The sequence below is a fragment of the Oncorhynchus mykiss genome, chromosome 25 (assembly GCF_013265735.2).
Source record: "Oncorhynchus mykiss isolate Arlee chromosome 25, USDA_OmykA_1.1, whole genome shotgun sequence".
Taxonomy (NCBI): Eukaryota; Metazoa; Chordata; class Actinopteri; order Salmoniformes; family Salmonidae; genus Oncorhynchus; species Oncorhynchus mykiss.
Genome location: NC_048589.1, coordinates 16,440,808 through 16,465,795, shown reverse-complemented (window position 1 = coordinate 16,465,795; position 24,988 = coordinate 16,440,808). Strand labels below are relative to the sequence as shown.

Sequence of the window (24,988 nt, the reverse complement as noted above, 5' to 3'; positions counted from 1 at the left end):
CGCTCTCCACAAAGACATGGGTCAATATGAAATGGACAAACAGACGGACCATGGGGGGTGAACCGTCTGCTCCGTGGTCTGGGTGCATCTGTGACACTCAATTTGGAAACTTGACCTTCACCTCTGGATTTGACCATGGTATGACCGTAGACGAGCTGTATGCAGGATGTGCCCCAGCCCGGCCCTGCCCTCAACTGGCCCCTGTGACACTGTTGCTGATGGCATTGATTCCTGGTGCTGCCCTGTGCAGATGGATGGATGGTTTTAGAGGTGCTGGGGACAAGATGGCTGCTCTTGGTCTATTGAGTGTTCTGAGTGATTAATGGAGATGAGTAGGTAGTGAGAAAGTCCTGGGGGTATATCAGTGGAAGCTCCTAAGAGGAGGAAGGGGAGGACCATCCTCCTCAGTGAATTTCATTTTTTTTTTAAATATTAAAACATTAAAAAAGTTATCCTTTTAGATAAAACTATACTACAGTTTTTTCCAACTGCTTACACAAGTTTTCAAAACTGCCTCCTTTTTTTCAAAACTCTACACACAATTCCCAAAACTGCACACACAAAATGCAAAATGCCTCACATCTCCTTCAAAATGTAACACTGCATTCAACATGCCATAAACACATGTCGGAATGAAGCATTTGCATCAAATGGCAAACACTGCTTTCATAATAGTACATTTCTGGATCTACCATGTAAACACTGTTGTTCTAAATCTAAAGCTCTTTGGTCTTTCATAGGCTTATATCTACATTTCAATACAATGTTCTACAGTGAAAGTAATCTGCTGAGAGGGGTAACAAGTACACTGTAAACACCAATGCAATGTAGAAACAGAAAATATTTATCAGGCCAAACATTACTGTTGTATACAGTAGCATACAACAAAACCATAAACATATGTAAACCAAAAGTATATTCTTTAGAACACAGTAAAGAACACAATTGTGTGTGTGGGGTCCCAAGGGGGCAGTACAGGTAGGGGGGGGGGGGGGCAATCACCAGTGCTAAGCTACGCTTCATCTTTTCTCCGGCCTGAGTCTGGCCACGATACTTCGTCCACATCACAAGATACGTTTTCTCTTGCCAAACATGGAGGGAAGTATCTCCTAGCATGGCGTATCCAACCTTGGACAGAGGCAACCTCTATGTCCCCACATAGACCATATTTACAATTGCAGTCTCTTGTACATCTGTAAACAAGCGTCCTCAACCTACATGATGTCTTTGCTTTTCCACTCTGTACAGAATTCAAACCCAGTATGTGTTCAGCATAGGAACTGTAAACAATGTACAAAAAAATGTAGTACAGCATGATAACCAACCTCATTCATTCAATGCAGTGCAGTAAATGGATGGCTTAGAGTTACAAATGTTTATGCAATACTATGAAGTCATACGTATTTTACAGTACATTACTGTAATGCTAAAATAGTCATTAGACAGTTGCATACCTGTTCTCATTTCTGAAGGTTCGAATTATGGACACCACTCTAAATCGACTCAAATTGGGCTGGACTCTCAGTCCAGCCTCTCTCATGGTCAAACCGTGGTTGATCACATGATCAACAAATTTAGCCCTAATCTCATTAGAGATGCCTCTCCTTCCTTCTCTTCTTTGCCCTCGTCCTCTTCCTCTCCCTCCTACTCCTCTTGCTCTCTGTCCATTGTTGGCATCCATTGTTCAAAACAGGTAATCTGACCTTTGACCTATTTATAGGCCTATACTACAGTAAAGCAGTGATTGGTTAGTGATCAGTTAAGCTATTAGTGTTTGCACATGTGAGGAGTGTGTGTGTGACCTGGTGAATAAGTGTAGCATTTTGATTGGTTGTGTTTGGAAAAGGAAAGCAAGTCACTTCCTGTTAGATTTTTGTGTTTTAGGTTGAGAATTGTGTGTAGTATTTTGAAAATAGTGTTTTATGCAATTGACAACTGAGTCAAAGGCTGAGAAATAGCTTATGGTTTTGGATATTTGGTGTGTAGTTTTGCACTTTGAGTGAGAGGTTTCAAAAATCGTGTGACATGAAAAGATTTTGTGTGTAAGCAGTTGGAAAAAACTGTAAACATATTCACGTCACCAAATAATTGATGAAAACACACTGTTTTGCAATGAAGGTCTACAGTAGTCTCAACAGCACTCTGTAGGGTAGCATCGTGGTGTAGCCGGAGGACAGCTAGCGTTGATTACACCCTAAATCAGCTAGATGCAGGCAAGAGTGTGCAAGGCGGTACTGAATGTGTCACTGTCTGTCACCTCAAATATTTCTCTTGACCTGTGTGCACCTACTTTGCAAACTATCATTGATAGGCTAGCTTGTAGCAACCTACTGATGGCAACAACAAAAAAATTGTCCTACCTCATCATAAACGGCATTGACTGCCACTGGGGAATATAGTATGGGCATTGTGCCCATAGAAGCAACGCTCCCTCTGGCTCCCACACCCTCTCACTATCTGACACCTCAGCCCCCGGCAGAGGAAAGGGGTTTTTAGAGGTCTGAGAAGGGGAAGACGTGGTGCTGTCTAGTCGGGGGATCACTCTCTTATTATTGCTGGTGTTGTGTAGCTGGTACAACGACATGTCTGGAGTATAAATATTCAATCTATAATATCTAAACGATGGGATCATATTAGAAAGATCTACTCTCCTAGGGCCACTACTGAGCGGTAGTAAGTGCTGGGACTCTCCAAGTGAACATTAATATTTAAGGACACACAGGGACTCTTCCATTTTTGGTCCCAGAGGACACATCCTTCCCTTTGCTCCTTATTCCTCCCTCCCTTACCATCACCCCTTCACCTCCTCACATTTCTTCCCTCCCTGCACTACCTCCCCCACATCCTTTCAGAGGAGAGGACCTCTCCTCTCCTCGTCTGACAGAGGCCTGTGGCTCATCTTCTTCTCTCCTCTACTCTCTCGCCCCCTTCTCTCCTCACGCTCCATTCTCCTCACCTCTTCATCTGACAGTTTCTAGCCCTGTTGCTCATCTTCTTCTCTCCTCACGCTCCATTCTCCTCACCTCTTCATCTGACAGTTTCTAGCCCTGTTGCTCATCTTCTTCTCTCCTCACGCTCCATTCTCCTCACCTCTTCATCTGACAGTTTCTAGCCCTGTTGCTCATCTTCTTCTCTCCTCACGCTCCATTCTCCTCACCTCTTCATCTGACAGTTTCTAGCCCTGTTGCTCATCTTCTTCTCTCCTCACGCTCCATTCTCCTCACCTCTTCATCTGACAGTTTCTAGCCCTGTTGCTCATCTTCTTCTCTCCTCACGCTCCATTCTCCTCACCTCTTCATCTGACAGTTTCTAGCCCTGTTGCTCATCTTCTTCTCTCCTCACGCTCCATTCTCCTCACCTCTTCATCTGACAGTTTCTAGCCCTGTTGCTCATCTTCTTCTCTCCTCACGCTCCATTCTCCTCACCTCTTCATCTGACAGTTTCTAGCCCTGTTGCTCATCTTCTTCTCTCCTCACGCTCCATTCTCCTCACCTCTTCATCTGACAGTTTCTAGCCCTGTTGCTCATCTTCTTCTCTCCTCACGCTCCATTCTCCTCACCTCTTCATCTGACAGTTTCTAGCCCTGTTGCTCATCTTCTTCTCTCCTCACGCTCCATTCTCCTCACCTCTTCATCTGACAGTTTCTAGCCCTGTTGCTCATCTTCTTCTCTCCTCACGCTCCATTCTCCTCACCTCTTCATCTGACAGTTTCTAGCCCTGTTGCTCATCCTAACACATGGAGCTGGGTTGGGATTCTTTATTTCTCCGCTTGGCCAGTTTGCCAGCCCATAGGAGATTGAGATGCCGCTGATGATGCAGCTGGTTCTTCTTTGTGGCTAATCACTTCCAGAGGCACTTTTGATTTGGGTTTTTACAGCCTGCGTTATTTTTCACGTCAGCGACGTGAATGCCCAAAACTCCCCCATTTTTTTTATCAAATTTGCACCATATGCCTTGAAAGGAGATGAGCCGACTGGTTGGTGTGCTTCTCTTTAACTCCCCTTCCTCGTGTCCTGTTTTGATCAGCCCGGGCCCTGGCAGCGAGCGCTTGGAGACAGTATTATGTTCCCAGAAATGGCCTCACTGAAGATAATGAAGGGCAAACATTTTTTGGAGGGGTACTTTGTTCAGAAAATGAGAGACAGGGGACTAAACTGAAGACCTGCTCAGTAGACCGTTTCTACCAAATCAACATCAAAGGTCAAAAGTCAGAAATAGGCAGTGGCATGGCAGCAGTCTAAATATATAATTCTCTCTGTCTCAGTGCCTCCCCCTTCTTCCTTACTCTCCCTGTGCCTCCCCATAGGATTGCAATAGTTTTATTTCACCTTAGATTACCAGTATGTGTGCCATGTGTTGTAATCCATATTTTAAAGACGTTTGGGAAGAGTTTGGGGAAGGGGGGAAAGGGGAAGCTGATTACTGAAGTGAACATTGCCGTGCCCCCATATACAGTATCTGTGTCACAGTGCCCTTATCAACTGTCTCATCAGTCACAGAGGCCAAATGAACTGCTGGCAATTCATGAAGTGACATGTTGCAGTCAGGAATCAACCGACATCTTAGATATCTACAGTGGAAAAGAACCTGGTAACAGTCAGTAGCCAACTAAATAATACACCACTGAAAGGAAATGGGCACCTAACTGGAGGGAAAATATACACATCAACAAATAAAGACCACACACAGCTGAGACTTTGACAATGACTGAAAGGGTCTGTATTTCCAAGATGCCCATTGCATTAACAAGCACAACAAAGTTGTTTCTTTGTCTTGTTCAAAGACTAACATAACTGTCAAACAGAGGAATTAAAATAAAGATGCTCTCACAGATGCATTTCACTTGTTTACTGCTGAAAGCGTTAAAATGTCAATTAAATAAATGAATAAGTAACAGAATAGGTTTCCCTCTGCAAACCACTGACTGCAATCTACCAGGATTATTTCATCTCAACGGTCTAAGATAATAAGCACGCGTTGCCTCAGAAACAGGGTCATAGTACACATTGTGCCTTTATTCGTTAGTGTCATTCTCTCCATCCTGACACCCTTAATCTTCCCCAGGCAGAGCTCAGGGTTGAGGGACAACCGCTAAGGCAGCAGTCCCCTTCTCTTCATCCCCTCATCACACAGCTCACAGATCTGGCCCGTGCAGCAACTCCCCGTCTCAGATAGTTCCAAACAGCTGCTGGAGCTTAACGTCTGGAAAACAAAATCACATCTCTTCTCCCACAGCTCATACAGATAGACAAGCCACACATCTCACTGCCCTGCAGGGGCCTTCCTTCAGCAAGCAACAGGGAGAGGGTTAACTGCCCTGAAGACTACTGTATGTCTGTCCTTTAATCACAGAGTTAGAACAGCGGGCACCAGTAAAATGATGAACGCTTCTCTATTGAACAGCCCTGTTGTGCAACGATGCCCAAGATCATATCTATCTGTCTGTGTTTTAAATAATAAAAGCATGTTCCATCCTGTCAAGTCAGAGTGCAATTAAATATCAATCTCATAACTGCCGGGCCTGACTGCAGCAGTGGTAATGATCATAACAATAATGTACATGTGAGACAGGGGGGAGAAGGGGGAGGGGGCCCTCATAGACGTTCACAGCCTATCAGCAGGCCATCACTATTGATTTATTAATGCTGGAGAATGCTGCAGCGAACACTAATTGAATTGAGATCCAGGAAGTAAGTTAATGTAGCTGACAGCGATACAGGAATTTACTCTCCCAATGGTGCACAGCCTTATGACTCTTCTCTATCTGGGATAAATAGTAAATCGATCTGGCCTACAACGGGGCCACTCAGAAGAGTTTACAGAGAGCTAGAGAAGGATCATAACAATACTTTCTCTGTCTCACCATCACCAATCATTACTCAACGAAGACCATTTCAATAAGTATCGAAGGTATTGAATTGGTTTCGTCTGAGAAAGAAATAGAAGCCAAAGTTGGCTCAGCATTCAAAACCCTTGTTTTTTTTTACCTGCCGATATTCTATGTATTTCCAAGTGAAGTGGATAGTATATCCATAGGCCCCCTGTAAGGGTATGAGCCCCCTATAGGCCTGTCAGAAATACAACTCTTATATTCCTATTATATTATTTTGACCCTGTTCAGTCCAGTCCAGTCCAGTCCAGCTGGGTCCGTGCCATACTCCTCTCAGCAACATGTGCCCTTGAAAGAAAAGACACGTTGCCTCCATCAGCACTTTGCATTAGACCACCACCACTACAAGTTCCTATATTATCAGAACAACCATTGCAAAATAACCTTATGTAAAGTAATTAATACAGCTAAAATCTACAGAAGACAGGATTTCTCCCACATGGCCCAGTACTTAAATGTATATGTATTTGTACAGCTGGTGTTTAATGTTAGCCTGGTCTGAAGGTAAAGTAAAGCTGCAGACTGGAGCCGACTGACAGCAGTCGGAGGCTCAGTGTCCAGAGCAGAGTGGAGTAGAGAGCCATGCCTAAACCACTACAGTGTACTCAGCACTGTTGCCACCCACCCAGCCAAGGTGTGTGGGCCTGCCTGGCGGGGATCAGATGACCTCGGCTAGAGTCACAAGCCAGAGGGGGCCGTTGCTGTGTGTGTGTGTGTTGAACATTAATGAGTGCTCCTAAATGAGCTGGGTAAGAAAAATGATGGAAGAACGGTAGCAGCTCAGACTCGAACCACACAGCGAAAGAATCAGGGAGGTTACACACACATAGAGAGAGAGAGAGAGAGAGAGAGAGAGAGAGAGAGAGAGAGAGAGAGAGAGAGAGAGAGAGAGAGAGAGAGAGAGAGAGAGAGAGAGAGAGAGAGAGAGAGAGAGAGAGAGAGAGAGAGGAGGTGAAGAGATTATATAATTATACAACCATACTCACTGGCCAGGCAAGGGCAGAAAAAGAAAAACACTTTCTCTCTCTCTTTTTCTTCTCTGTGGTTAATAGACACACGAGTTATATACTTCTTTTAGCCTCTTTAATCATGAGATTTTATCGCATGGTTTGCCAAGACCTTCCACCAGTTTCAGGGAGACCCTGCCAAAAGAAATGAATGAAAAAGTGAAAAAACAAAATAATGTGGAGCCATGGCTCAGAAGCCTTCCTCTTCTTGCCTTTCCTTCCTTTGAAACGCTAAGCTGTAAAAGAAACACCTAACTCAGACCAGGTATTGTATTAACACAGCGTGTGTAAGAGAGACGCCCCTGGAGATGGTGGTAAAGTACTTCATCCCAGTTTTTAGTGATGTACCTCGCTGACATTTGCATGTGGAAATGAAACACATGTCCTCACAGACAGACACAAAGGCAGAGTCAGCAGACTTGTACTAAGCACAGATAACACACGAACTAACAATGAGATGGTGACTCCCATGTTTTCGTCTGTGAAACACTACCTCTTAATACTGTATCGCACAAGAGTATTAGTAATTATGTTAATTTTGTATTTTACTTTTCAGTTATGATTAACTAGTGAAAAAGACTTCCAATCCAACATATTTTACGCCATCACAGCTTGTGTAAACAAAATGATTTGCCCATCTGAAACAACACTCCTCGGGCATCTATTCGCCTATTGAAGATACAGACTGGAGCCTGGTGTTGGCCCTAATAAAGGCCTGATCTTCTTTGGCCATAATGGATTGTATGAGTGGAGTGGGGCTTCTGACTGGCCACTGCATTAGGAGTCAGGGCTGTGGCAACTGCAGCTCTCGGGACTGAAGAGACTGGAGAGTACTTAACGCTGGTCTGGGAGTGGAAGAGAGTGGAGGCCTCCCTGCCCACAGTCTCCTTCCCCGTGCCCCTGAAAACCACAGCTGACCACCGGGGCACTGGGAAATGAGACCAGGGAAACCACCGGCCAGCCCCGGGGTGGAAAACAACGAGTCGGTGAGTTGTGAGGCCTGGCGGCTGGCGGCCACTGACACGGACACGCTGATGGAGGTATTAAGATATTAATTGCTTTTTGACATGATTTTGTTAAGGGGAGAAGTAGAGGGCAGGCTGCGGCTTCTCTCTCACACACAGGGGTGGTTTAATAGCGGAGGAGCCTGACGAAGCAGAAAGGGAAGGTTTGGCGGAGGGATCTATCTACACAAGAAGGGTCTTGAACACACTATCAGGAAGAAATTGCATGACACTCTCTGAGGCCCAGTGGATTGCATGGAAATAATGTTGTTTTCAGGATGGTTCATTTACTGTTATTCCATTGTTGGGGTTAAAATGAACAGTAAGTAGCTGTACTGGTACACCAACATTTTACAAAACTTTGAAATGAGGATTACCATATCAAGTTCCGGGTAATATAATAACTATGTAGTAATTATATGGTAATAAATGATGGGGAGGTGAGTCAGACAGCACAGGGAGTGTTGGGAGATGGCAGCATTTGGGGAAAAGATTGTGTGTTAACCCCAGTGAGGTGGTGGTGCGTCAGCTGCAGGGACGGCCTGCGCACACGAGGGCAGACACAAACAGGCGAGGAGCGACCCTGACGCAATGCTAGTCTCAGTCTACAGCCCTGGAAGGAGTGATTCACCAACACTGGCTCTCAGCACGGACATGCAGACCCTGTACTTACTGCATACTGCTGTAACCACGTCCCTCTGTCCACCATGTGTCTCTGTGTGTGTATGTGTTTGTGTGTGCTTGTACAGTATGTCTGTGTAATGTGTGTGTGTGGGGTGTGTGTGACCATGTGTGTGTGCAGAGGCAATTGAGGAGGGAGGGATGGGCAGAGAGCATTACCATCAGCATCTCTGTGGATCAAGGAGAATCCCTCTGTAATCCTGGCCTCTCTCCAGCCTCCCACACACCGCAATTATCATTAATCCAGCCCTCCTCCTCCCTCCCAGAACCAGGGGCTGGGGCTACAGAGGCAGGGTTTGAGTGGGGTGATGTGTGTGTGTGTTTGGGGGGGGGGGGGGGGGGGGGGGCAATTAGCTCAGTGTGCCTCTGGAGACGAGACTCCCCCTGGAAACCACAACCCAGCAAACCGGGAACATTCCAAAAACATTAGCTAAGATTCCCATTAAGTTCGAGTTAGGGTTTTATCTGACATTAGGACGATAATATCCCAAAATGATAACAAAATCTTGTATAAAATGAAATATCATTGGAATGTTCTAGTATTCACTAAAATGTTGTGCACAACACCTGTAACAACCACCACAGAACATTCCCCAAAAGTTAACATTAGCTCTACAGGTAATGTAATAACACAATATACCAGTAATGCTTTCTCAGCAAACCAAAATTGGTTTGGTGAAAGTTCCCAGAACATTCGTTAGGTTGCGGTAAATGTTCCAGTTGTGCTGATGATTATACAATGTTTGTGTAAAACATTAGGCGGATGTTGCAAGAGCGTTCCCAGAACACATTTTGTCTGTTCTTTAAACGTTACCAGAATGTTTCATTAGGTTGTGGGAACAGTCTGGTGGGAACATTGTGGTGACGTCACAAAAGATATGTTCCCAAAACACAAAACCTGTCAAGTTGTACGGATGATCTGCAATGTTTCTTTTAGGGTGCAAAAAACATTCACCGGATGTTGCAAGAACATTCCTAGAACACATTAAACCGTTTGACACGTACAAAGACATGGGTGTGATCATCCTACAGTGGTCCCTGCAGCGTAAACTCAAACCGGTGTGATTAGAACACTTATTTAGAACGTCCGGTTAAACTTGATGCAACAGTCAAGCGTTTGAGCTGACCATACAGTATTTTCACAGAAACATTTTGCACAAAACAGTCTTTACAACGTTATGTCCTCAATGTGAGCAGTTTATAAGTAATCTGACGATGGGTATTTTGTTCGTGCCGCCATGTTTTTTTCTTTCTTCGCGTCAGCCAAAGATAAGAGGTTACAACATTGGTTTGAGGGCAGCATAGGGATAACTGTCCTGCTGCGTAAAAACACATTTTGGAACAGTGAGTGCATTCTGACATCACACGCAAAAAAAAAACTCACACGTGAAAAGGTTAAAGGTTCCCAGCAAATGTTATTAGGTTGTGGGAACATTGTGGATACAGTACAAGAGATAGGTTTCCACCACACAAAATATGCTCAGTTGTGATGACATTCATACAATTTTTAAGCTAGATTGCACAGGACATTCCCTTAACGTTGCATGAATATTCTTGTGATATTCACAAAGGTTGCACAGAACATTCCCACAATGTTAAACAATGTTCCACAATTTCTAAATAAGTCAGTGTTCATAACTTTCACAGCATATTTGTTTTAGGTTTAACATAATATTCCATTAATGTTCACACAATATACATTTTACCTTATCTTGAAGGTCCTCAGAACATTTTAAGAACATTTAGAAAATGTTATATTTAAGTTTTACCTAATTCTACCACAACATTCTCAGCATGCAAAATTATAGTTCCTTAATCAAGCAGAGTGGAGTACGTCCACGTTATGTTTCTCTCCAGATTTAATGGAAATTCTCATTTAAGGTCCATATTGTGGACCCACTACACTACAATATGATACAGACACACAGTATTTTAATATATAGGACATCATACAAACATAACAATTTTTTTTAACACTTTATACTGTATGTTGACAATCTGCATATGTGGGGTTTGAACTTGCAATTTTTGGTTCCTAAGCTAGGTATTTTATCCTCTGCGCCACCAGGGAAGAGCTCTCACATGCTATTTTTTCAGTATGTAGCAATGGCAGTATGGTCAATCAGGAATTTCATGCATTCTTTTTAGCCTTCTTAGAAATGTATTTATTTGATTTAACTAGGCAAGTCAGTTACTAATTAGCTTCTTTGGGATCGGTGTCCCTTCCACGGGACGGTTGAGCTAACGTAGGCTAATGCTATTAGCATGAGGTTGTAAGTAACAAGAACATTTCCCAGGACATAGACATATCTGATATTGGCAGAAAGCTTTAACTCTTGTTAATCTAACCATCCCATTTACAGTAGCTATTACAGTGAAATAATACCATGCTATTGTTTGAGGAGAGTGCACAATTTTGAACATGAACAGTTATTAATAAACAAATTAGGCACATTTGGCCAGTTTTGATACACAATTTTGAACAGAAATGGAATGGTTCATTGGATCGGTCTAACACTTTGCACACACACTGCTGCCATCTAGTGCCCAAAATCTAAATTTCACCTGGCTGGAATAATACATTTGCTACATCTGTATGAACGTCATAAAGACAGACTTATATTTAATATTCTTGCAACATCCCAGACAAATCCCATAAATGTTCTGGAAACCTTTAAAGAACTTAGACCAAATGTTCTGTGCAACTTTTTTATTTTACTTTTATTTAACTAGGCAGTTAAGAACAAATTCTTATTTTCAATGACGGCCTACGAACAGTTAACTGCCTGTTCAGGGGCAGAATGACAGATTTGTACCTTGTCAGCTCGGGGGTTTGAACATGCAACCTTCCGGGTACATTTTACAATGTTTATTTTAGGATGCAAAAAACAGTCGTCTGATGTTACAAGGACTTTCCCAGAACACATTTCAATTCTTGTTTAAAGGTTCCCAGAATGTTTTTTTAGGTTGTGGGAACATTGTGTGGCTATGGCAAGAGATAGGTTCCAAAAACACTAAAAATGTGATGCCCCGGCAGCATAAACACTCTATGAATGTCATCACATTTTAGTGTTTTTTGCACCCTAAAAGAAACATTGTACAATCATCTGCATAACTGGACAGTTTTTGTGTTTTGGGAACATACTGTATCTTTTGTGATATCCCACAATGTTCTCACCAGATTGTTCCAACAACCTAATGAAACATTCTGGCAACCTTTAAAGAACAGATTAAATGTGTTCAAGGAATGTTCTAGCTACATCAGCCGAGTGAATGTTTTATACAAACATTATATAATCATCAGCACGACTGGACAGTTGCTTTGTTATGAGTACATTTGCCACGACCTAACGAATGTTCTGGGAACTTTCACAGAACCAATTTTGGTTTGCTGGGAAGGCGACCACTGGGCTGTGGCAGAGACAGAGATAGGACATGTACGCACACACACACGTACGCACACATGCACACACGCACACACACACACACACACACACACACACACACACACACACACACACACACACACACACACACACACACACACTAAATTGACCAAAACCATTGTGATATAAACAGCTCATTGACCAGTGGCCACATTACTCCCTTTAAGAAAGAAAGAGAAGACACACTATCAGCAGGGAGTTTCCTCATTCACCCACTCCCACAAACCCACAAAATTTGTTTTTTAATTTTACATTTTTCTGTCTTGCCTTATGGTTTTTGTTCAGCGTCCTGTTACATGTTCTGTATTCGGTGTGTTCTGTATTCTGAATGGGAGCCAATAACAGCATGAAGAGAGAAGCCGGGGAACGTGTGAAACCTGAACTGTATGTGTCTGGAAGTCTCTCAGACGGTTAATTATGGCTTTCACTTGATTTGATAGATTACCCACAGTAAGGTGCTGCTCTGAACTCACATTAAACACACATCTGCAGGGCAAACACAACACAGAGGGTCACCCTGCCCTGACACTCAAGGCTAACTTGATCTGAGCTGAGACTCACAAAACACTCTTACACAAGCCAGAGATGTTGAACTAGAGGAACCAAGGTGGAGAATTGATAGCAGAATGAAACAGTTGAAACCAAAACAGTGATCTTGGTTAAGTCATTGCTGCCTCAGTTATGTTTATACAGGGTCTTTGTTTACGTGTGGTAGCTACTGTCCAGTACACACATGCCTCATTTAGAAAACTGGGAATCTTCCTTTGAAGGCAATCTACCCCCCTTCTTTTTATTGCTCAAAACCATTATGCGATTTCAGTTCACCAATAATGGCTGAATTATACAATACAAGTTTAATTGAATATAACCCAAGCTGATATACAGTTGAAGTCTGAAGTTTACATACACCTTCGCCAAATACATTTCACAATTCCTGACATTTAATCCTAGTAAAAATACCCTGTCTTAGGTCAGTTAGGATCACCACTTTATTTAAAAAATGTGAAATGTTGCAATAATAGTAGAGAGAATGATTTATTTCAGCTTTTACTTCTTTCATCACATTCCCACTGGGTCAGAAGTTTACATACACTCAATTAGTATTTGGTAGCATTGCCTTTAAATTGTTTAACTTGGGTCAAATGTTTCAGGTAGCCTTCCACAAACCTCCCACAATACACTGGGTGAATTGTGGCCCATTCCTCCTGACAGAGCTGGTGTAACTGAGTCAGGTTTCTAGGCCTCCTTGCTCGCACACACTTTTCAGTTCTGTCCACAAATCTTCTATGGGATTGAGGTCAGGATTTTGTGATGGCCACTCCAACACCTTGACTTTGCTGTCCTTAAGCCATTTTGCCACAACATTGGAAGTATGCTTGGGGTCATTGTCCATTTGGAAGACCCATTTGCGACCAAGCTTTAACTTCCTGACTGATGTCTTGAGATGTTGTTTCAATATATCCACATAATTTTCCTCCTCATGATGCCATCTATTTTGTGAAGTGCACCAGTCCCTCCGGCAGCAAAGCACCCCCACAACATGATGCTGCCACCCCCGTGCTTCACGGTAGGGATGGTGTTCTTTGGCTTGCAAGCCTCCCCCTTTTTCCTCCAAACATAACGATGGTCATTATTGCCAAATTTTTATTTCATCAGACCAGAGGACATTTCTCCAAAAAGTACAATCTTTCTCCCCATGTGCAGTTGCAAACTGTAGTCTGGCTTTTTTATGGTGGGTTTTGAGCAGTGGCTTCTTCCTTGCTGAGCGGCCTTTCAGGTTATGTTGATATAGGACATGTTTCACTGTGGATATAGATACTTTTGTACCTGTTTCCACCAGCATCTTCACAAGGTCCTTTGCTGTTGTTCTGGGATTGATTTGCAGTTTAGTTTAGAAATTGCTCCCAAGGATGATCCAGACTTGTGGAGGTCTACAATTTTTTCTGAGTTCTTCTGATTTTCCGTAGTCAAGCAAAGAGGCACTGCGTTTGAAGATAGGCCTTGAAATACATCCACAGGTACACCTCCATTTGACTCAAATTATGTCAATTAGCCTATCAGAAGCTTCTAAAGCCATGACATAATTTATTGAATTTTCCAAGCTGTTGAAAGGCACAGTCAACTCAGTGAATGTAAACGTCTGACCCACTGGAATTGTGATACAGTGAATTATAAGAGAAATAATCTGTCTGTAAACAATTGTTGGAAAAATTACTTGTGTCATGCACAAAGTAGATGTCCTAAACAACTACAAGACATTTGTGAAGTGGTTGAAAAACCAAGTTTTATTGACTCCAACCTAAGTGTATGTAAACTTCTGACTTCAACTGTATGAATCAAGGGAAGAGAGACCGGAGAGGTATAGTACAAAGCAGGAGCAATGAGTTATCTGGTTGATTAAGAAATCTAAAGTTTTTGTTTGTTGAGCCAATTAGATCACTCAAGCTTATCTTTCAAAAAAAAAATCAGAATATTCATATTTAGCTGGCCAACTCATTGATCATATTTTGTAGTATACCCCTCAGAACGGTGATACATGCTAAGCTAACATGCTAAACTAACAACTGACAATTCTTACCTTAAATGTACACAAGCATACAACAACAGAAAATGATGACTGGTGCAGTAGTAGAGACAGATGACGAATGTATGACGTCAGTGTTTTGTTAGTTAGAATTCACCCTGTGATTTTCCTATTTAGAGCTAGGCTAGCTGACAGTGAGTTCTGGTGAACAGGGTGGAGAGTTGTCAGGGTGGAGGGCATGTCATACTGACCTCAGATCTCACACCTTGACAGTTTCTCAGACAGCAGCACCCTGCGCTCTTCACCTCACTCTGCCTGTCTTGTGAACACTGATAGAGCACATTTTCACAGGGTGTTGAAGAAACATATATTTAAGATTTAGAGGAATGCAATTCATAGCAACACAACTGCACATAACGTCATTACCTTGAGTACAGAGCCTTCAGAAGGTATTCACACCCTTAGACTTTTTTCCACATTTTGTTGTGTTACAGCCTGAATTTAAAATAACATTATTCTTTTAAAAGCTATTCAAACTTTGTTAAGTTGGTTGTTCATCATTGCTAGACAGCCATTGTCAAGTATTGTCATTCATTTTCAAGCCGATTTAAGTCAATACTGTAACATTCAATGTCATCTTGCTAAGCAACTCCAGTGTAGATTTGGCCTTGTGTTTTAGGTTATTGTCCTGCTGAAAGGTGCATTTGTCTCCCAGTGTCTGTTGGAAAGAAAGCTGAACCAGGTTTTCCTCTAGGATTTTGCCTGTGCTTAGCTCTATTCCGTTTATTTTAATCCTAAAAAAACTCCCTAGTCCTTGCCAATTACAAGCAGACCCATAACATGATGCATCCACCACCACGCCTGAAAATATGAGTGGTACTCAGTGATGTGTTCTGTTGGATGTGCCACAAACATAAACCATTGTATTCAGGACATAAAGTTCATTACATTGCCACATTTCTTGCAGTTTTACTTTAGTACCTTGTAACAGGTTGCATGTTTTGGAATATGTTTATTCTGTACAGGCTTTCTTCTTTTCACTCTGTCATTTAGGTTAGTATTGTGGAGAGACTACAATGTTGTTGATCCATCCTCAGATCACAGCCATTAAACTCTGTAACTGTTTTAAAGTCACCATTGGCTTATGATGAAATCGCTGGTCGATTTCCTTCCTCTCCGGCAACTGAGTTAGGAAGGACGCCTTTATCTTTGTAGTGACTGGGTGTATTGACACACCATCCAAGGTGTAATTAATAACTTGCTCAAAGGGATATTCAATGTCTTCTTTTTTATTTTTACCCATCTACCAATAGGTGCCCGTTGCGAGGCATTGGAAAACCTCCCTGATCTTTGTGGTTGAATCTGTGTTTGAAATTCACTGCTCTACTGAGGGACCTTACAGATGTGTGGGTTATGTGCTGGGTACAGAGATGAGGTAGTCATTCAAAAATCACGTTAAACACTATTATTGCACACAGAGTGAGTCCGTGCAAGTTATTATGTGACTTGTTAAGCACATATTTAGGCTTGCCATAACAAAGGAGTTGAATACATAGTGACTCAAGACATTTCAGATTTTCATTTTGAATTAATTTGTAAAGATTTCTAAAAACATAATACCACTTTGAGATTATAGGGTATTGTGTGTAGGCCAGTGACACACAATCTCAATTTAATACATTTGAAATGCAGGCTGTAAGACAACAAAATGTAGGAAATGTCCAGGGGTGTGAGAACTTTCTGAAGGCCCTGTATGGACATATCATTTAAACGCTTTCCTTTTTAGCAAACATCCTTTTGCAATCTTACGTGAAGTGTTTTTTTCCCCCTCTTTTTGCGCATGGCCTATTATGGCATTTCACTTTTAATAGAAAGTCATAGAGTGCAACATGTTCCCAATAGGCAGCTGCACGCTACAACTAACGTGTCAAAATCAGTTCCAGACCCCTCCGAGACGGATCAAGGGGAAGGGGAGAGAGGCACAGCGAGAGGAAACAAAAGCAAAATAAATGAATTGCAAATGTATCTGAAGGGGGGAGAGAGGGGGTGTCAGGGGCAGTGATGTAAGTAGGAGAGAAAGAGAGAAAGAGAGTAGGGCCATGTATGTGAGAGGGGTGAGATGCAGAGGTGTCCAAGGGAGAGACAGTGGTATGAACCAAAGACAGTTTGCGTGAACACAGCGTAGGGTGGGTCTGTTCCTCCTTATGCATGTTAGGCCTATGAAGCTGGAGGCAGGGGGGAGGCCACGGGTGGACCAGGCTATGACAATGATTAACTGATTAACGGTCTGGGGAAATAGGCTGTGGAGATCACTCAAACACCTGCCCTACTCTACTCTACCCTGCTCTGCCCAGCCCGGCGTTCTGCTCAACTCAAGCAAGATGAATGAGAAAGGAACCAGTGGCTTCCATCTTAGCATTGCACTCAAATGGGTACAGGCTGGGCCCGCTCAGAAAAGAGGAGATTGTCCCATTACTGTACAGTATGTGTTTTACTGTTGTTCTAAGAGGCCGTAGATAGATGCATAGATTAGCGGCAAAAGACCGCCACTCAGAGAGAACAGGATGTGCTGTGACTCAGAGTAAACAGTGTGCACTGTAGCTGGCTGAGTATGTTAGCTCTATGGAACTGTACCACACTGTGCATTCTTATGGACATCCCTCTCTGTGTTTTGTATTTTGTGTAGATGCTGTAGTCGATATTGTGAAGGGAGGCAGTACTGTATGTTCTGTATTAGTTCTTAAGTGAAGCGTGAACCAGTCGCTGGTCAGAAGGGCCTGTGCAGCCCTCTCCACTCTTCCCCTGCACTGACATAATCTGATAAACGTTGACAGCAAATATTTTTCTGTGTTAGAGAATGTTTTATAGAGTTGAAATTGAATCAAGCCCGAACCTGCCGCACAGTAGCCCTCTCATGGGAGGAGATGGAGAGGGGGAAAGTGAAAGAGGAAGAGAGACAGTGTGTGCAGTCCTGTCTGCTTAGAAATGCATTTTGCTCTGACATCAGGTTGTGGGTCAGACTAAACTTGGCCATCTCTATATTAAGATAAATAAATAGTAAATGTTACCACTCCTAATCCAAGCATATTTTTACTGCATCTCTCTAAGCATCATCATTCCTCCTCATACTCTTTCCTTCCTGCAACTCCACCTCTCCAACAGCCCTCCTACTATACCTAGCAAAGTGGATTTACCTAGCAAAGTGGATTACAGGGTGATAAATGACACTTTACCAGAAAGGTCTGAACTGCTGAGAGAAGCTAAAGGTAATGTGATTTGTCAGTGAGTTTATAAGGCGTAAGTGCTGGGATGAAATGACTGGCCCCATTGGAGGAGATAAACACAGGGCAAATTATTTGTTATGCAGTTTAAATGTTGAAATGACCACTGGGAGAGAACAGGAGGTGAAGTGTTTAACACAGAGCCTGTTACTATGACGGCATGGTTATTACAGCTTTAGAGAACAGTGAGACCTGACTGTCTCAGACAGGAAGAACAAAAACAATCTGAACTGGCCAGTTATCGGACAGTGGTGTGTCTGTGCCCATCTTGTAACGCTCAAAGTAACTCACTGTATGTTTTGTTTTGACCAAAGAGGACTTTTACACTGACAATGATCTGATGTGATTCAGTTGCTTATGCATAAACATTCTCTGGTAAATCTCACCGGCAGCATCCTCCGTTTTCATAAAGGGAGGTCCATCAGACAGTGGTGTGTCCATCAGACAGCGGTGTATCCATCAGACAGTGGTGTGTCCATCAGACAGTGGTGTGTCCATCAGACAGTGGTGTGTCCATCAGACAGTGGTGTGTCCATCAGACAGTTGTGTGTCCATCAGACAGTGGTGTGTCCATCAGACAGTGGTGTGTCTATCAGACAGCGGTGTGTCCATCAGACAGTTGTGTGTCCATCAGACAGTTGTGTGTCCATCAGACAGTGGTGTGTCCATCAGACAGTTGTGTGTCCATCAGACAGTGGTGTGTCTATCAGACAGTGGTGTGTCTATCAGACAGTGGTGTGTCCTTCAGACAGTTGTGTGTCCATCAGACAGTGGTGTGTCTATCAGACAGTGGTGTGTCCATCAGACAGTTGTGTGTCCTAAGGAAACGGAATCATAAAAATACCTCACCGGTTCAACAAAAACACTCCCTCCCTTAACCACCCCTTTACCCACACCCCACCCCGGACCTACACCAGCTCCTGTCTGTTTGCTGCTGTAGCAGGCTGGGATGTGGATCACTGGGGGCTGCTGTGCTGTGTTATGTAGGCTGTGCTGTGGAGGGCTGGATGCTGAAGTGGCCTTTGTGGGTTCAGCTGAGCAGTTCGTCCACTCTGGCACAGCCTCAGAGCGCTGCCTCAGCCTGGGCATGGGTTGGCTGCTGGCCGGTCGCCCTCTGGAGCCCGTGCCAATGTCCTGACGCCAACCTGGGTGGTCCCACTTCATGCGGTTCTGGCAGCTCTGCTCCAAACCCCTCCAGCTACCCCCACCCTTCCCCTTCTCGGGCCGGCCGCAAACAACCTTGCTGTGTTTCCAGCGTACAGCTCCACTCAGAATCAGCAATGTTGCATGTTTTATTTTGATCTTTGGGGAGGATGTGGATGTATCTTTGGGTTTTTATGGAAGTGAAAAGAGCATACTGGATGCAGGAGGATTGGGAGTATTTATACATCATACAGTGGTTGGTCTGCTCTATGGGGAAAGGTGTTGATGATGGGTCTGGGACACACTGCAGTGAACTGAGGTTGTCATCCTCGCAAGTCATTCAGCCCTACTGCCATCGAGTCTACATACTTCTCTCTCTCTCTCTCTCTCTGTCTCTCTCTCTCTCTCTCTCTCTCTCTCTCTCTCTCTCTCTCTCTCTCTCTCTCTCTCTCTCTCTCTCTCTCTCTCTCTCTCTCTCTCTCTCTCTCTCTCTCTCAAAATCAGTGTGAATTACACTGGAAGATTTCAGACTCCCCTCTTACAGTTATCACAGAAGTCAGCCAACAAATCAGCCCATCAACCCTGTAGGCCAGAGCAGCGCTCCTCTGAACTGTTCCTCTCTGCATGGCATTGAGGAGTCATGTTCCCTGGCTGTGAATCTAATTGTGCCAGGCTCCTATGGTATATGCCCGCTGCCCCCGTCAAGCCAAAGAAAACCCTGTCTCGCTCCCTTCGCCCAGAGACTCATGACTCCTCATCTGATTGCAGATGATTAAAATCATTACAGGTCGTTAGCAGGAGTTACTAACTGCTGAGCTGGCCCTGGCCTGGAGGGTGGGGTCTGGGCTGGGGAAAGGGGAGCGGGGTCAGAGTGGAGACAAGCACCACTCTCTCATCCCATCCCTGCTGCTTAAATGAAAGCATTATGATCTACGAACGGCCAATCCGCCCACCCACCCCCACACAACCCCAAACCACACACCCACCCACACACCCACCCCCACCCACCCAAACACACACCGGAACATACAAATGCACAGGGTTCGCTGTAGCTAGTTGATACCATCAGAGAAAGTCTCCAAAGCAAACCCTCAATGTGTGTATTAGCAGGGCCTATAATCACAGGGCCTTTGGGTACTGTAATGGATTAGCACACTAACACACTGAACTCTGAGCCAAGCTGGGCCCACTCTCAGGGAGAACCCCATAGTGAAATTATAACACACACACAGTAGAAAAAGAACTGATGATTTATATTTCAATAGATGATTCATTTTCCTTTACTGTGTTTAGAGTCCGTTGATTTGGACTGGCTAGGGTTGGGGTTAGGGTTAGGGTTAACCCTACCCTCAGTCAAACAGGTACGCTTCATAAAGCCTCAACACACAGGTGCACTAACTCATGCACGAGCCTTTCCACCTGGGTTATGGCTGCCATGTGACAGCTGTAATGTCAGAGGATTTTCTCTCCAAGGCTCTGGACTGTGCTGAATAGCATGCTTTGACAGCCGCTGTAGCTGGTGCAGGAGAGCGGATCTCTATGCTGTAAGCCATGAATAATAGATGCTGTTTATGAGTGTATGTTTTCAATCTGACCCCTGGGTCTACTGTGAAAACTGCAGCAGGCCTCTTAAGGGGGGCAGAGTGACGAATGACGTCCGCCCAGGGAGGTGACAGGTCGTTTGCTACCCAGGGACCCCCCATCAGCCATCAGTGACATGTTCAATCACAGCTGCTAATGTTACACACATAAAAACACCCCGTGCTACTGGTAGAACATGCTCTTAGTGCTGCTTTTACACACACTGACACTGACTGACTGACTGACTGACTGACTGACTGTGACTGACTGACTGATTCACAACACACTGCTGATAGAAAATGCCATCAGGGCTGTTTTGACAGACCTACTGTAAAAACATGACACACTCACACTAAAACAAGCTCTGAATGCTGGTACTAAACCCTGATATTAGAGCATGCTATCGATGGTGCTCTATATCACACATTCCAATTGAAACAACACTGCTGATGAGAGTGGTTAGTTTGGAGAGTATCGTGTCTATGGAAACCCAGGCAAAGTAAGAGTGAGAAGACTGGCGTCGTTGCCTCATAAACACAACGACGCCATCATTAAAAGGCACAGTGGCCCCGTCCAGTGAGTACAGGGCTGCATTAAGGCCTGGGTGAGAGGCTGCTGCGGTCACTCTAATGATGGTCATAGTCCTGCTGCAGGTTCTGAGGCCCATGCCTGCCCGGTTAACCTGCCTTCCAGCCGGAATTAACCAGCACTGGTTAAGAGACTGCAGGCCTGCAGTACAGGCCCACAGCTGGCTGCATTCAGGGCTCTGGGTCTGGGCCTAGGGTTGGGGCCTGGGGAGGAGAGGCGCGGAGGGTGCTTTGCACAGTGTTGTGTTTAATGAAAGCGCCAGAGTACTGTATGAGTGCATGTGTTTTATGAGGGTGGTCACGGTCTTTGAATCCTGACAGGATTTTCAGATGCCGTTCTGGGGTTTGCGTTTGTGATCAGAGCAGAGCAAGGGATGGAAACAGAGGGGTCGTCATGGGCCTGGTTCACTGAGGAAAGAGGGTTTAACTCATGGTTCTCCACACTCTTATAATTTATACTTCTATGTCACAACTCAGTTAAAAATGTTAGTGATTTAAAAAAAATGAAGTCAGTGTCTTGTCACTGAATGTGATTCCCTAGGTCAGACAATAGAACTAGATGCCAGCTGATAACAAAAGAAACAGCTCAAATACACCTGGAAGAGGTTCTCTAATTGCTCTGTGTACCACCAGGTGGCGTGGTCACAGGGTAAAACACACGCACGCACGCACACATGCACACACACACACACACACACACCGTAAATCACTCAGTTGCAGTGAAGCATCAGAAGGCAACCACAGTAGAATGTTCCATATGAGATGCAGCATTTAGATGGATTATCTCCATACACACATACGCTCAAAGAGTAAGCAATTCTGATATGATGGGTATTTTCCTGAACCATGACAAGATAAACAAAACTGATAAGCTTCTTTGAGTCAAACTCAGCACATGAACAAAAAGTCAAGGACATTATGTAAATGCTTAGCCACATTTGATTGCAAAGCTCAGCAATGAAACATGAATTTCCAGGATTTTTTTCCACTTGTTTTGCGCAATCAACATAATTTGCCCATGTAATATAATGATATGAAAGGACGTGGCATATCCATGCAAAATCCCACTGTCAACAACTCTGGGCCATTGGCATGTAAAGCTGGGCAGTTTGTCAGTGTGCTGTCTCAATGGTGTTTTTATCGGTGCCTTTTGAGAAGTGTAACTCAGTCAAAAAAATACTTTTGATTTCAACTCATTTTAACATTCTGCCATAACGAGCACGTTCAACTTAATAATTCAACTCAAGAGGTAAAAAAAAAGAGACTATGATATAGTACTTGTCAAATAAAGTAAGAAGGTTGACTGTAACAGGGTTCATGATTTCTTCTTAAATCAGCCATAAATCCATTTGTGACAGGGGGAATGGAAGCTTGTTGTGTGCAACAGAGAATGGCAATTGAATACCACTCACTGTTGTTTCTAGCCTGTCTATCTTTGGGTAATAGGTTTGAGGTGTTGTGCTCGACCCACTTAGTTTTGCACCACAAAACACCAGAAAATGAACCGGCTCACCTGCTTTTACACTATGATTTGACTACTAGATGTTCAATGTTTCTTTTGACATAAAAAAATGAATCATTTCACCATATTAAATCAAGAGTCCAGTACATGTAACAGGGTTGCCCTTAAAGTGCCACTGAACACGTCGATTGGCACGTGTGTTTTTCTGTTGCTCATTACAAAAATGAGATTTCAGTCTTGGAGGTGTGTTTCATGACCGATTCCGTGTTTGGCTAATGATGTTTGTTCCCCATGAGACACTGTAGCCTATTTCACTTCCTCAAAATCCCCAGAATGAGTCTAAGAAATATGTAATTCATTTGTAGTTTATCTCAAGTAAAAAAATGCGTGACTTGTTGTCTTATGTAAACAAAGTCAGAGCTGCTGGGCAGGTCTGTCTCACTGTGTATGCCATTGGATAGAGAGGAATCACCATGGATGGGACCAAGTCATTGTTTTACAAGTCACAAGTAAGTCTCAAGTCTTAGCACTCAAGTCCCAAGTCAAGTCCCAAGTCAAGACCGACAAGTCTCAAGTCAAGACCGACAAGTCTCAAGTCAACTCTCAAGTCCTGAACTTTGAGTTTCGAGTCCTAAACAAGTCATAATGTGCTCTTCACCAAATGTAATACCATTTCATATTTTTAACAATAGTAATAGTTAGTATACTACATTTATGCAAATCCTGAATGGTTTTGAAAATATATATATTTATTACTTTCCAAATAAACTTTATATTTCCATAGAAATACATGGGTAGCCATGAGAAAGACCCCCCCCCCCCCCCCCCAATAGCGATCGACTATCGAGGATCGCTTTGGGGCACAATCGGGCGATGTAGGCTTGTACACAATCGCCCAACCTTAACACACACACACACTCTCTCTGTCTGGTTACAGTAGGCTAACGTATGTCAATGGTTTTAGGAACAGCAGTAACATCAGGCAGGATTTAGGCTACCAACTGCCTAGCCAGATGTAGCTCAATCTTGGGTGCAATGATCACGTTCCCGCACTGACTGACTGTGTGGAGGCTCATTGATTTAACGTTACGTTAGCCTACATGCTACACTAGCAAAGATATAAATGATATAGCTGTCGGCTACATTAGCCACGATTTACTGTTCTTTGTGCAGGTTCAAATGTCAAACAAAGTTGGAAATTGTTGCGCCTCCGTCTGTAATTTTCTTTCCGCATGTTTTGCAAGTTGCAATCTGTTTTTTGTTGATACAACGTAGTCTTTATATCCAAAAATAAGAATTTGGAGTATCATCTTTCCAAGGGATCCATCTGAATTCACCCGCCAACGTTCCTCTGCACTGCCACGCACAACTTTTTCTCAGCTTGCACAATTTGATTGGCTGCTGTCTGAATCAAACTGTAATCCTTTAAATAAAGAGTTTTTTTAATAGCATCGTTTTTATATTTGGGCTTGGAGAGGGTATCAAGTCAGGTCGAGTCAAAAGGCTCAAGTCCAAGTTAAGTCACGAGTCATTGGTGTTAAAGTCAAAGTCGAGTTGCAAGTCATCATATTTCTGACTCGAGTCTGACTCGAGTCCAAGTCATGTGACTCGAGGCCACACCTCTGGTATTCACCGCAGCTGTTCACTCCATGTTAGTGGGCAAATGATTTATAGAATTCTCCATGTGGTTTATAATAAAGGGCACTTCATTTAATATAACAGGCTTTTAAATTCAATATTGGTGCACAATTTCTACTTAAAATATCAAAGGGATGCAAAAGGCCATCTTTTCGTGGAACGACCCAAATGGTATTGAGTGAGAGAAAAGGGCAAAGGTTAAAAGAGAAAGGGAAATTGAGCAGGATAGAGAGAGGGGCCACTCAAAGGTCAAAGGCTAAAAGAGAAAGGGAGATTGAGCGTGATGGAGAGAGGGTCACTGAAAGGTCAGGCTCACAGTGTGTGGAGTGTGTGTGATCACAGTTTTAGGTTTGTGAATAATTCAGTGTGTTTTGGACGGTCCCCCTGTGCTAACAATAACACTAACACTAACGGAGAGGGCCATTAAAAATCCATGTGGAGATCATTACAGGCACCCCGTTGCCCCTCACCTCCCCACTGGAAACTGCACTTCCCTGGGGCAACAGCAGCCCCCTCACCCTCTCTCGGAACACAGCAGGCCGCACCATGATCTCACTGCCACGGCCCATGCTCAGATTGGACTAAGGGTCAGAGGTTAGCCAAGCAAGACTTGACCCACAGCACTAATGCACTTGTAACAGTTTAAAACACTTTGGAGAGCGTTAAACAGAACAGGCTCTCAAGGATCACACAGAGAGGCTGCCGTCTAGTTCTCTCTCCTTTTCTCTTCCCCTCTTCTGAACT

General features: G+C 43.6%; 1 protein-coding gene across 1 annotated transcript in view; it reads left to right on the top strand.

Annotated features, from left to right (window-relative positions):
• Positions 1-18,971, top strand: part of LOC118944139 (sialidase-like) — a 35,646-nt gene extending 16,675 nt beyond the window's left edge. The window contains exon 4 of the mRNA XM_036962265.1: positions 18,821-18,971. Coding sequence (XP_036818160.1) covers positions 18,821-18,971 — 151 coding nt within the window. The remainder of the gene's footprint in view (positions 1-18,820) is intronic.
• Positions 18,972-24,988: the final 6,017 nt, after the last annotated feature.